General features: G+C 44.8%; 1 protein-coding gene across 2 annotated transcripts in view; it reads right to left on the bottom strand.

Moving 5' to 3' along the window:
- Positions 1 to 11,790, bottom strand: part of LOC106565094 (contactin-2) — a 120,018-nt gene that overhangs the window by 6,174 nt on the left and 102,054 nt on the right. For both annotated transcript variants that reach the window (XM_014131781.2, XM_014131780.2), the window contains 13 exons: positions 10,470 to 10,606; positions 10,190 to 10,319; positions 9,913 to 10,063; positions 9,386 to 9,513; positions 9,015 to 9,190; positions 6,006 to 6,126; positions 5,581 to 5,739; positions 5,266 to 5,486; positions 4,908 to 5,142; positions 4,602 to 4,717; positions 3,678 to 3,864; positions 2,617 to 2,729; positions 1,989 to 2,157 (listed from right to left, as the gene is read on the bottom strand). In XM_014131781.2, the coding sequence (XP_013987256.1) occupies positions 1,989 to 2,157; positions 2,617 to 2,729; positions 3,678 to 3,864; positions 4,602 to 4,717; positions 4,908 to 5,142; positions 5,266 to 5,486; positions 5,581 to 5,739; positions 6,006 to 6,126; positions 9,015 to 9,190; positions 9,386 to 9,513; positions 9,913 to 10,063; positions 10,190 to 10,319; positions 10,470 to 10,606 (2,043 nt within the window). The remainder of the gene's footprint in view (positions 1 to 1,988; positions 2,158 to 2,616; positions 2,730 to 3,677; positions 3,865 to 4,601; positions 4,718 to 4,907; positions 5,143 to 5,265; positions 5,487 to 5,580; positions 5,740 to 6,005; positions 6,127 to 9,014; positions 9,191 to 9,385; positions 9,514 to 9,912; positions 10,064 to 10,189; positions 10,320 to 10,469; positions 10,607 to 11,790) is intronic.

The raw sequence follows: 11,790 nt of genomic DNA, 5'->3' as shown, positions 1-11,790 counted from the left end.
TTATTGAAGACTGAGGATCTTTGATCTAACGTGACACTTCCTACGGCTCCCATAGGCTCTCAGAGCCCGGGAAAAAGCTGAACGATATCGAGGCAGCCTCTGGCTGAAACACATTATCGCTTTTGGCAAGTGGCCGATCAGAGTACTATGGGCTTAGGCGCGTGCCCGAGTCGACCGAATGCTTTATTTTCTTTCGTCTGTTTACCTAAACGCAGATTCCCGGTCGGAATATTATCGCTTTTTTATGAGAAAAATGGCATAAAAATTGATTTTAAACAGCGGTTGACATGCTTCGAAGTACGGTAATGGAATATTTAGATTTTCTTTGTCACGAATTGCGCCATGCTCGTCACCCTTATTTACCCTTTCGGATAGTGTCTTGAACGCACGAACAAAACGCCGCTGTTTGGATATAACTATGGATTATTTTGAACCAAACCAACATTTGTTATTGAAGTAGAAGTCCTGGGAGTGCATTCTGACAAAGACAGCAAAGGTAATAACATTTTTCTTATAGTAAATCTGACTTTGGTGAGTGCTAAACTTGCTGGGTGTTTAATTAAATAGCTAGCCCTGTGATGCCGGGCTATCTACTGAGATTATTGCAAAATGTGCTTTCACCGAAAAGCTATTTTAAAATCGGACATATCGAGTGCATAGAGGAGTTCTGTATCTATAATTCTTAAAATAATTGTTATGCTTTTTGTGAACGTTTATCGTGAGTAATTTAGTAAATTCACCGGCAGTGTTCGGTGGGAATGCTAGTCACATGCTAGTCACATGCTAATGTAAAAAGCTGTTTTTTTATATAAATATGAACTTGATTGAACAAAACATGCATGTATTGTATAACATAATGTCCTAGGGTTGTCATCTGATGAAGATCATCAAAGGTTAGTGCTGCATTTAGTTGTGGTTTGGGTTTATGTGACATTATATGCTAGCTTGAAAAATGGGTGTCTGATTATTTCTGGCTGGGTACTCTGCTGACATAATCTAATGTTTTGCTTTCGTGGGAAAGCCTTTTTGAAATCGGACAGTGTGGTTAGATTAACGAGAGTCTTGTCTTTAAAATGGTGTAAAATAGTCATATGTTTGAAAAATTGAAGTTTTTGCATTTTTGAGGTTTTTGAATAACGCGCCACGGGATTACACTGGCTGTTACGTAGGTGGGACGATTTGGTGCCACCTACCCTAGAGAGGTTAAGGACTAAATGTTCAAATCCTGCTACTTCAGGATTATTTTGCTGAGACAAATTACGATCTTTCATCTCTATGTGCATGTCTGCGTGCACTAATACAGAGCCCAGTGAGGCAAACCCCCATCAACCCTCACTGCCTCTTACTAAACCCTGTCACTCAGTGACAAACCTCAACTTCCATCAGCAGCCTATCAACCTAACCTCACAGGCAGCTGTCGTGTGTAGCCACCGGTTGAGACAAAATACTAATTAGTCCCTCTTGGTTCAAATTAGCACTTATGTTCTTGTACCCTTCTGTGTGTGACAGCTAGCTAATCCTGTTAGCCTCAGGCCATGCTAGCTGTTGGGGTAGACTCGGTGAAGAACAGGAGGAGAGATTTGGTTTATTTCCTCCTGTAGTCACAGCAGGAGTGGTGTTGCTGCTAGGCAAGTCCCAGGAGGGGATGTAACTTAAACCTGACACAAAACCTTGCCTGGATAAGCTCTGGGGCTATGTGGTGTGTGACTGAAAAAATGTGTTGTGCCGAAATCTCATTTCCATCAAACCTCAGTGTCAGTGGCTACGTCCCTATTATATCTCCTTCCTCCCAAAGTGTGGAATTGTTCACTTCCCTTCACTGATTTGAAAGGAAATGACTGGCATATAAATATGGTGGAAAATTCCCTTTAGTATAGCCCATCCTTCCACCAATCCAATGCTTTTAGATTTGTGGGAAGTAGGGAATGAGTGTACACTTCAGGAAAAAAGGAGATATTATTACGACATACCCAGTCAGTCTGTCTCACCTGAGTCGCGGGAAACAATGGTCTCGTGTGCTGCTCCGTCTCCTCCTTCCCCCCAGGAGCGTATCTCCAGGACCACATAGCCGTTGTCTTTGGGTAGGGGCAGGGTGACGGACGTTTTCCCCTTGTCCAGAACCTTCAGTGCAGACTGGCCCTCATGCTTATACAACACCTGAAAGAAGAGAGAGAGAGGGAACGGCTTCACTTCAGATTCCGACAAATTGTACAGAGGAAATGCAGTTATTTCATGTTTTTCCTTTGCCCCTTTGTTCAATGTTTGTTGAAGTATTTTTTGTTTAAGAAGCTAATGTTTTAATTCCTTTTCTTTTTTTCTCTCTGCACAGTATCACATTATAAAAATAATAAATGATTGTTATTGTTATCTGTTGATGATATGCCGTATCATGCTCTAAGATTTTTTATATGACCTTTTTATTGCTCTGCAAATCTGATTATTTACAGAAGTAGCTCATTATGATTTATCCAAACAACATGAATCATTTTGACCGCATATCCCCTTTCCCTTCACACATTTTAACATTATTTTAAATATTTTGACCGTGCATTTGCAATATGACAAACACATATCCACCTGCACACACACCTCTCCTTCAAAACAGACACCACTCACCTTGTAGCCCAGTACAGCTGATTCGTTGTCTAGGGCCTTGACATGATCCCACCTCACAGTTACCCATGAGCCATCAGTCTTCCAGAACACGTTGCCAGGGGGGCGATTAGGAGCTGTTAACATAAAAGAACAGAGAACAACTTACTGGCCGGTCTCTCACCTTCTGAAACTTACTTGACCAAGACATGACCAGGAAGTTATTGAGGAATTACACTTAGATACTTAATAACTTGATAATACAAAGGTCTCACGCACATATTATAGATACAGCAACGTTATTATCCAAACTGTAACCGAACTGCAAACTAAAAGGCATGATATCATATATAATATATTAATATAGGTATATTTGTGCGTAATGTCGATGTTCGTGTGTTCCGAAAGGATTCTTCAGCTGTCCCCATAGGAGAACCCTTTTTAGTTCCAGAGAGAACCCCAGGAGAAGAGGAGAAGAGAGAGGAGAAGATCCTCTGTATTAGGATCTAAATCCCCCACTAGAATCCCTTTACACCCTTAAAGGAAAATTCTCAAACCCTCAAACTATCTTTTGGTATTTGTTTCATCAGTCCATTGTTGATATAAACCCAAAATGTTTTGTATGTCAGCGATCAAGTTTTCAAGAGATATGACAAAATGCATCATACAGGCTGCATTTCTACATTTTAAAAGTTACATATCTTGAAAACTTGATTGCTGACATGCAAAACATTTTGGGAACTACAGTGTATATCAATGGACTAATATACAAATGTTTTTAGGAGGAGTTTTTCTTGAAGCCCAGTGCATACCGGTAGTCAGGCGCATGGTGGATATCTCCCCTCCCAAACACACTGTGTGTTTGAACCCCTGGGGTATTCTCAGCTGGTAGGGACAATCCATCTTATCCCACATGGGAGAACTCATACTTACACTACTGGCCTAACCCAGTTATGTCACATCTGATCCCTCGAAGAGGGTTGTGGCCAGGGGACTGATATAATATCTGAGTGTGGGTGTTTGTTATGTCACACACACAGTACGGTATGTTGGTGGTGGCAATACTGTGTGTGTGTTCTACATACGTGGTCTCCTGGTAGTGACAGTGGATTTGGGTGAGGCTGGTCCTGTGCCAGCGCTGTTGTAGGCCAGCACGGTAACATGGTACCGGGTGCTGGGTCTCAGTCCTGCCACGCGAGCTGTTGTCTCCAACCCGGCTGTACGCACACGGTCTGCAGCTGCCTCCCGCTCATGCTGACGCCAGTACCGGATCTGTAAACACACATTTTAGTGTGCTGATGCCACCAAGAGTACATCTCTGTGAGAAACTGGGGGCCTTCCCCAAAAAAGAAACGATCAAATAATTAAGACTGTTTCTTTCTCACAATATACTGTGAGGTAAATATGAACAGATCACTTGAAGGCCCTAAAATGAAAGCATTTTGTTATCTCTTAAACAGTTTCTTTTTAAATGTGTACAATGAACAATAACCAGATTAAAGAGCAAAGTTTCCTCCAGCTGCCCTGTCATAACATTAATGACTCTCACTCTGACTCTCCCATTTTTTCCCCTAAGGGCCATCATGATAACCAACCATCAGACCTAATCAGCCTGGCGACGGACAAAAACATGCTGATCCCAACCAAACAACACATCAAATAAATGAATAAAACCTTTATTAGTCGGGGGATATAAGATATCAAGGCTGAGGAGATGAGGTGAGGTCATCTCCAGGGCAGTGTCACTGTTGCCTCAGGATGGTAATAGCACCATAGCTGTTACCTCAGTTAACTTTCACACCAGTACTGACTGGTTCAGACTGGATTAAACCTGAAGTCTAGATATGCATCCCAAATTGCATGCTATTCCCTTTATAATGCACAACTTTCGACCAGGGCCCATTGCATGTCACATTGTTAGGGGTAAATGCACATGTCGGGGGATATATCGTATGATATATTTCATGGTATATGTATATGTTTATGTGTATGTTGTGCAGATCCTTAACCTCGTAACCTCTGAGGATGCCATTGGCGCTGAGGTGTTGGACGGGGTCCCACGACACCTGCATCTCGAACGCCGTCAGAGCCGTGGCGTTGATCCTCGAGGGCGCCACCGTGGGCTCTGCATGGAGGGGCAGGGGTCAAAGGTCACGGGTCAGGGGTGAAATTAGGGTTGAGGATTATATCCAACACAGTGAACAAATGTGGTTGGTAACTTCATTTTGTTTTTTGTGTTTTTGATCGCCCTCTTGTGGCAATGTAGCATAATGTTCCTCATCCTTCTTGTATAACCCAGATCTGTTCTGACTCACCCTCCTCTGCAGAGTGCACCAGGGCGATCTGGCTGAAGGGACCCTCTCCTTTACGGTTGTAGGCTTTGATCTTCACCTCAAATGGGCAGTAGGGGGACAGGCTCTGGTTGGAGTACACATAGCGAGACGACTCCACGTTGGAAATACGCTCCACCACCCATGTCGGAGTGTTCCGCTTCCGGAATGCCAGGATGTAGCCAAAGCCATCTCCATTCTGGTACTCTCTGGCCATGGGCTGGGATCAGATTCAAACAAAACTTCATGTCAACTTTGACAAAGCTCTCCATCTAACTCTCTCTTTAAAATGCACACACACACACTCAGGCACGCGTACACATACACAGACAGACACACTTACGGTCCAGGTGATGATGAGTTCGTTGCGGTCTCCTCCTCCTCCACCTAGTCCACTAGGGGCCACGGTGGGAGCTGCTTGCTGGGTGCGTACGGTGTGAGAGGACATGCTAGGCTCTCCACTACCCAGGATGTTACTGGCTATGACCTGGAACTCATAGTCCATCCAGGGCAACAGGCCAACCACACGAGCCGATTCAGCATTGCCTTCAATGTTAGATGGGTCTGTGCGGGGAGAGGGAGAGGTCAGGGACGGATTGATTGATACAAAAACATACATTCATACCCACGCGTGCACACACAGCGGTGGTCCTCTCACCTGTCCTCATCATCCTCCATCCGGATGACAGTGGGGAGCATCCCATGATGACATACTTCCCAATGGGGCTGTGGTTGTCATAGCCACGACTCCACCGCAGCTCCGCCGACGTCTCAGCAATGTTCTTCACCACTAAACCACCAGGAGGTCCTGGGGGGCCTGAGGAGAGACCGTTGGAGAATGCTTAGTCAGGACATTTATCCAACTTCCTTCATTTACATGCAACTACAAATCCTCACCCAGAAAGTAGTGGACGGAGCTCATTGTGGCCTGGGGATGAAGAGGATTATGCAAGTAAGTAATTAAGTAAAAATCCTCATAAAATGTAGAATCGAAATCCTGCAATGCTGTAACACAAACATTTCATGAGGATGACCACCATAGAAAAAGGACAGGTGAGTTGTTGTGATATGGTCGGGTCTTACCTCTGACCACCAGTTTAGCGGAGGCTGAGGCGCTGTCCACCACGGTCTGAGCTGTACAGCTGTATGTACCTGCCTGACTCAGCTGACCACTCACTATCAACAGATCCCCTATGGTCTCCTTCTGTTAGAGAGAGAGAGAGAGAGAGAGACAGAGAGAAAAGTGAGAGAAAGACAGAGAGAGACAGAGACAGAGAGAGAGAGAGAGAGAGAGAGAGAGAGAGAGAGAGAGAGAGAGAGAAATAAAGAGAAAGAAAGAAAGACAGAGAGAGAAAGAAACAGACAGACAGACAGACAGACAGACAGACAGACAGACAGACAGACAGACAGACAGACAGACAGACAGACAGACAGACAGACAGACAGACAGACAGACACAGACAAAGAGAGAGACAGAGAGACAGATAGACAGAGAAAGAGACGAAAGAAAGAGATAAAGAGAGAGAGAAAGAGAGAGACAGAGAGAGAAAGACAGAGAGAGAAAGACAGAAAAAGAGACAGAGAAAAATAGACAGAAAGAGAGAGACAGAGAGCGCAAGTGAGAGAAAGACAGAGAGAGAGAGACAGAGAGAGAAAGAGAGCGAGAGAGAAAGACGCATGCAGGGCAGAATTAGGCCAATATCCACTAATAATAAAAACTCAAAAAAGAGCAATTAAGTTTTGGAAACATCTAAAATACAGTGACCCCCTCTCATATCATTACCAAGCCCTGCAATGCCAAGAGCTGAGCAAAGAAAAGAGTCCCCTCATCCAGCTGGTCCTGGGGCTGAGTTCACAAACCTGTTCTACTAACACACTGAAGCCTCAGGACCAGAACATCCAATCAATCAGAATAAACCAAATTACAACACAGTCAAAACAAAACTACATTGCTTATTGGGAAACACAAGCACAAACACAAAGCAAAATGCAGTGCAATCTGACCCTAAATCGACAGTACACCGTGGCTAACTATTTGACCATGGTTACTGATCAAAACCTTAGAAAAACCTTGACAAAGTACAGGCTCAGTGAGCACAGCCTTGCCATTGAGAAGGGTAGACACAGGAAAACCTGTCTCCCTGTAGAGGAAAGGCTGTGCAACCACTGCACAACAGCAGAACCTGAGACGGAGTGGCATTTCCTGACAATATGTCAAAAATGTAAAACAATTAGAGAGTGTCATTTTCCCAAATTTGAAACCCTTATTCAAGGTTTCAAAGACCTCTCTGATGAGGATAGGCTACCCGTCCTGTTGGGGGAGGACGCAGAAAGCTGTGGGTTGGCAGCACACTACATTGCTGCCTGCCATAAGTTGAGGGACTGTCTGACAGACCAATCAACCTGCACATGTCCTCTACTGTATGCTTATTGTTATTGTTGAATGTATGTGTCACAGGAGTCGTAGTGAACAGACCAAGGCGCAGCGTGTAGAGTGCTCATTCTTAATTTATTTTAGGAGAACACTTAAACAGAAAAAATAACAACGACCAACAGTTCCGCAAGGTACCCAGACGATATGGAAAATAACCACCCACAAAACCCAAAGGAAAACAGGCTGCATAAGTATGGCTTCCAATCAGAGACAACGAAAGACACCTGCCTCTGATTGGAAACCATACTCGGCCAAACCTGGAAAACGAAGCATAGAAAATGAAAACTAGAACAGATTCCCCTTGAACCAAAAACCCCCAAAACACACAAAACAACCCCCCCCTGCCACGCCCTGACCATACTACTATGGCAAATGACCCCTTTTACTGGTCAGGACGTGACAGTATGGTTATTTTGACCCTTGGTTATTGTTGTTACTGTTGTCCCGTTGACAATTTTAATTATCATTTTAATTTATTTTTATATTGTAAATATCCTAAATAAGCTTTGGCAATATGTACATTGTTACGTCATGCCAATAAAGCGAATTGAATTGAATTGAGAGAGAGAGAGAGAGAGCGAGAGAGAGCGAGAGAGAGAGAGAGAGAGAGAGAGAGAAGACAGACAGACAGACAGACAGACAGACAGACAGACAGACAGACAGACAGACAGACAGACAGACAGACAGACAGACAGACAGACAGACAGACAGACAGACAGACAGACAGACAGAAAGAGACAGAGACAGAGACAGAGAAAGAAAGACAGAAAGAGACAGAGACAGAAAGAGAGAGACAGAGACAGAGACAGAAAGCGCAAGTGAGAGAAAGACAGAGAGAGACAGAGACAGAGACAGACAGCGCAAGTGAGAGAAAGACAGAGACAGACAGACAGACAGACAGACAGCGCAAGTGAGAGAAAGAAAGACAGAGAGACAGCAAAAGTGAGAGAAAGAAAGAGAGAGAGAGAGAGAGAGAGAGAGAGAGAGAGAGAGAGAGAGAGAGCGAGAGCTTGTTCAGAATTAGAGGCACATTCGGTAATTGGAGACATGGTCTGTCTGATACAGAGAAACAAGCCAGGTATTCAGTATTCATATAATCACAGTTCACAGCAGTACTGAAGGTAATTTTAATTCAAATGAAATTCAATTATATCCAACACTGTGCTTTGAAAGTCTATCCCATTATAAGACGACTCCAGTGACAGTGAAACCATAGTGCTGACCGTAATTTGTTTGGGTCAGGATTATAAACTTTAATCCCCAGTAAACCCAGGGGCATGGAAAACGGCAATGTCACATTATCAACATAGAAGTGTTTCATCAGCAAGACGTGAACAGTAGGGTTTGACTCTGCACATTGAATGGATAGTTTCCTTGATATGGTCCGCAACTTAGATTGAAATGAGGCATATATCTGACTAATGTGTTGTAAATACACCCTGCTTAATGGTTATTTTCATTAACCCTACTATTCATTAAAAAAATCATACTAAATGTTTTTTCGATAAAGAAAATAATCTGTTAGGCAGTTTGATTCAATTTCAAACAGTTTGATTGAAAATAACCCCACGTGAACCTGTGGATTTTTTTTGTCTTATTCATCATGACGCACCCCCATTCCTGCAGTGGTACATTCTACTGTGGCCTGACCAACTCACCCCCTCCACACGGTGGTATGGTCCGGCGGGGTCCTCCAGGTCCAGCAGAGCTCCATTATGAGCCCAGGTGAAGGTGAGGTCCATGGTGGGGTCATGTGACGCGTGACACTGCAGCGTGACGTTCTCTTCCTGGTTGATGTCAGCGTTGGAGGGAGCCAGGGTGATCTTAGTGGCATCTGGGGAAGAGAGGGGAAGGAGAAAGTGAAGGAGGAGAGTAGGGGAGGAGTGAGACTGTCTTAAAACTACACAGGTGTTTCAGTGGGCCAGTGTGTGTGTACACGTGTGTAGAAATGTGCATGCCATGTGTGTGCGTGTGCAAATGTGTGTGTTTTTGCCTGTGTATGTATGTGTGCGTCCATGCTTTTGTGTACCTCTAACTGACAGGTGTCCAGTGCTGTTGGCCTTGCCCAAGTAGTTCTCAGCAAAGCAGGTGTACTTCCCCTCATCTGCCCTGCTGATGTTGTGGATCCACAGGATCCCATCTGGAGTCACTGTCACCCTGGGAGAAGAAGCAGGAAACGTCATCTTTATTATCCCAAATGTTTTCATGTGTTTGCAGTTTGCACTTGTTGTTAGGTGGGAGTATTGGACAAAAATCAAAGCTAAAACATGAGACACTTTTCCTTCAGATCACATTTCTCTTTTAATCTCCATTTTACATTTACACACACACACACACACACACACACACACACACACACACACACACACACACACACACACACACACACACACACACACACACACACACACACACACACACACACACACACACACACACACACACACACACACACACATACACCAGAACTGTTGAGGCTTTCTGAATCAAGCCTCAGTAAGTCTGAATCTAAGGTTAAAGTGAGGTTCAGGGTCAGGTGTGTGTTTGTGCGTGTACCTGCTGCTGTTGGTGAGGAGCTCAGTGCCACGGCTCCAGAACAGGGTAGGTTTTGGGGCGGCTCGTGGCCGACATTCCAACATAACCTGCCCCCCTCGAGCTGCTGGGACCAACCTCCTCACCGGGTTGGAGCGGAAGTCTGGGGCCTGGACTGGAGACCACAACACGGGGGAGGACAGGGAGATAGAGAGGTTAGAACTCGGGTGTTAAGTTGCATTTCTCTTGGGCTGCAGTGTTTACAGGGTTTGGTTTTAACCCTTGAACCCTGACCTCTCACCTTGCACCCTCAGTTCGGCGTTGGAGTAGATGGTGTCGTGTTTGTTTTCAGCCACACACTGATACATCCCAGAATCCTCCAGTGCCAGGTTGATGACTTTCAGACGACCCCCATTGACCTCCACTCGGTCCTGATGTCAGAGGGATGGATGGAGAGATAGAAGAATGGATGGAAGGAGATATAGGTAAATGAATAGGGAGGGGGAAAAACATCACATAAGGGAAGGGAGAGACAAGCAATATTGGCTTGTGTGTCTGTGTACGTGTGAGTGTGTATATACCTGTGTGCTAAGGGGCTGTCCATTACGTAACCAGCGTATGGAGGGTCTTGGTTTTCCAGCAGCCACACAGGTCCAGTGCAGCTCTGAACTGATCTCCACCTCAGAGTCACTCATCACCTGCAGCCACTCTGGCTGGGCTGAAGGGACCAAACATATACAGGGACAAGTTCACAGACAAATTCAGGTAAACGCAGATGGTTCTGATGGTCATATAATGGTGATATTCAGGGGGAACAGGGTTTCAGACTTGCTGCTGGATACTACACTGAACAAAAATATAAACGCAACATGTAAAGTGTTGGTCCTGTGTTTCATGAGCTGAAAAAAAGATCCCAGATATGTTCCAAATGCACAAAAGGCTTATTTCTCTCAAATATGCACAAATTTGTTTACATCCTGTTAGTGAGCATTTCTCCTTTGCCAAGATAATCCATCCAGTTGACAGGTGTGGCATATCAAGAAGCTGATTAAACGGCTTGATCATTACACAGGTGCACCTTGTGCTGGGGACAATAAAAGGCCACTCTAAAATGTGCAGTTTTGTCACAAAACACAATGCCACCGATGTCTCAAGTTTTGAGGGAGCGTGCAATTGGCATGCTGGCTGCAGGAATGTCCACCAGAGCTGTTGCCAGAAAATGTCATGTTAATTTCTCTACCATAAGCCAACAGGCCTCACACTCAGACCACGTGTAACCATGCCAGCCGAGAACCTCCACATCTGGCTTCTTCACCAGCGGGATTGTCTGAGACCTGCCACCCGACAGCTGATGAAACTGTGGGTTTGCATAACCAAAGAATTTCTGCACAAACTGTCAGACACCGTCTCAGGGAAGCTCATCTTGTGCTTGTTATCCTCACCAGGGTCTTCACCTGACTGCAGTTCAGAGTCGTAACCGACTTCAGTGGGAAAATGCTCACCTTCGTTTACCACTGGCATGCTGGAGAAGTGTGATCTACACAGATGAATCCTGGTTTCAACTGTACCAGGCAGATGGCAGACAGCGTGTATGGTGTCGTGTGGGCGAGCAGTTTTCTGATGTCAACATTGTGGTATGGGCAGGCATAAGCTGCGGACAATGAACACAGCTGCATTTTATAGATGGCAATTTGTTTGCACAGAGATCCCGTGATGAGATCCTGAGGCCCATTGTTGTGACATTCATCCACTCCCTTCACCTCATGTTTCAGCATGATAATGTACGGCCCCATGTCGCAAGGATCTATAGACAATTCCTGGAAGCTGAAAATGTCCCAGTTCTTCCATGGCTTGCATACTCACCATACATGTCACCCATTGAGCATGTGTGGGATGCTCTGG

Source organism: Salmo salar, chromosome ssa12 (assembly GCF_905237065.1).
Source record: "Salmo salar chromosome ssa12, Ssal_v3.1, whole genome shotgun sequence".
NCBI lineage: Eukaryota > Metazoa > Chordata > Actinopteri > Salmoniformes > Salmonidae > Salmo > Salmo salar.
The sequence above is the reverse complement of the archived record's forward strand: the minus strand, read 5'-3'. Positions and strand labels throughout refer to the sequence as shown.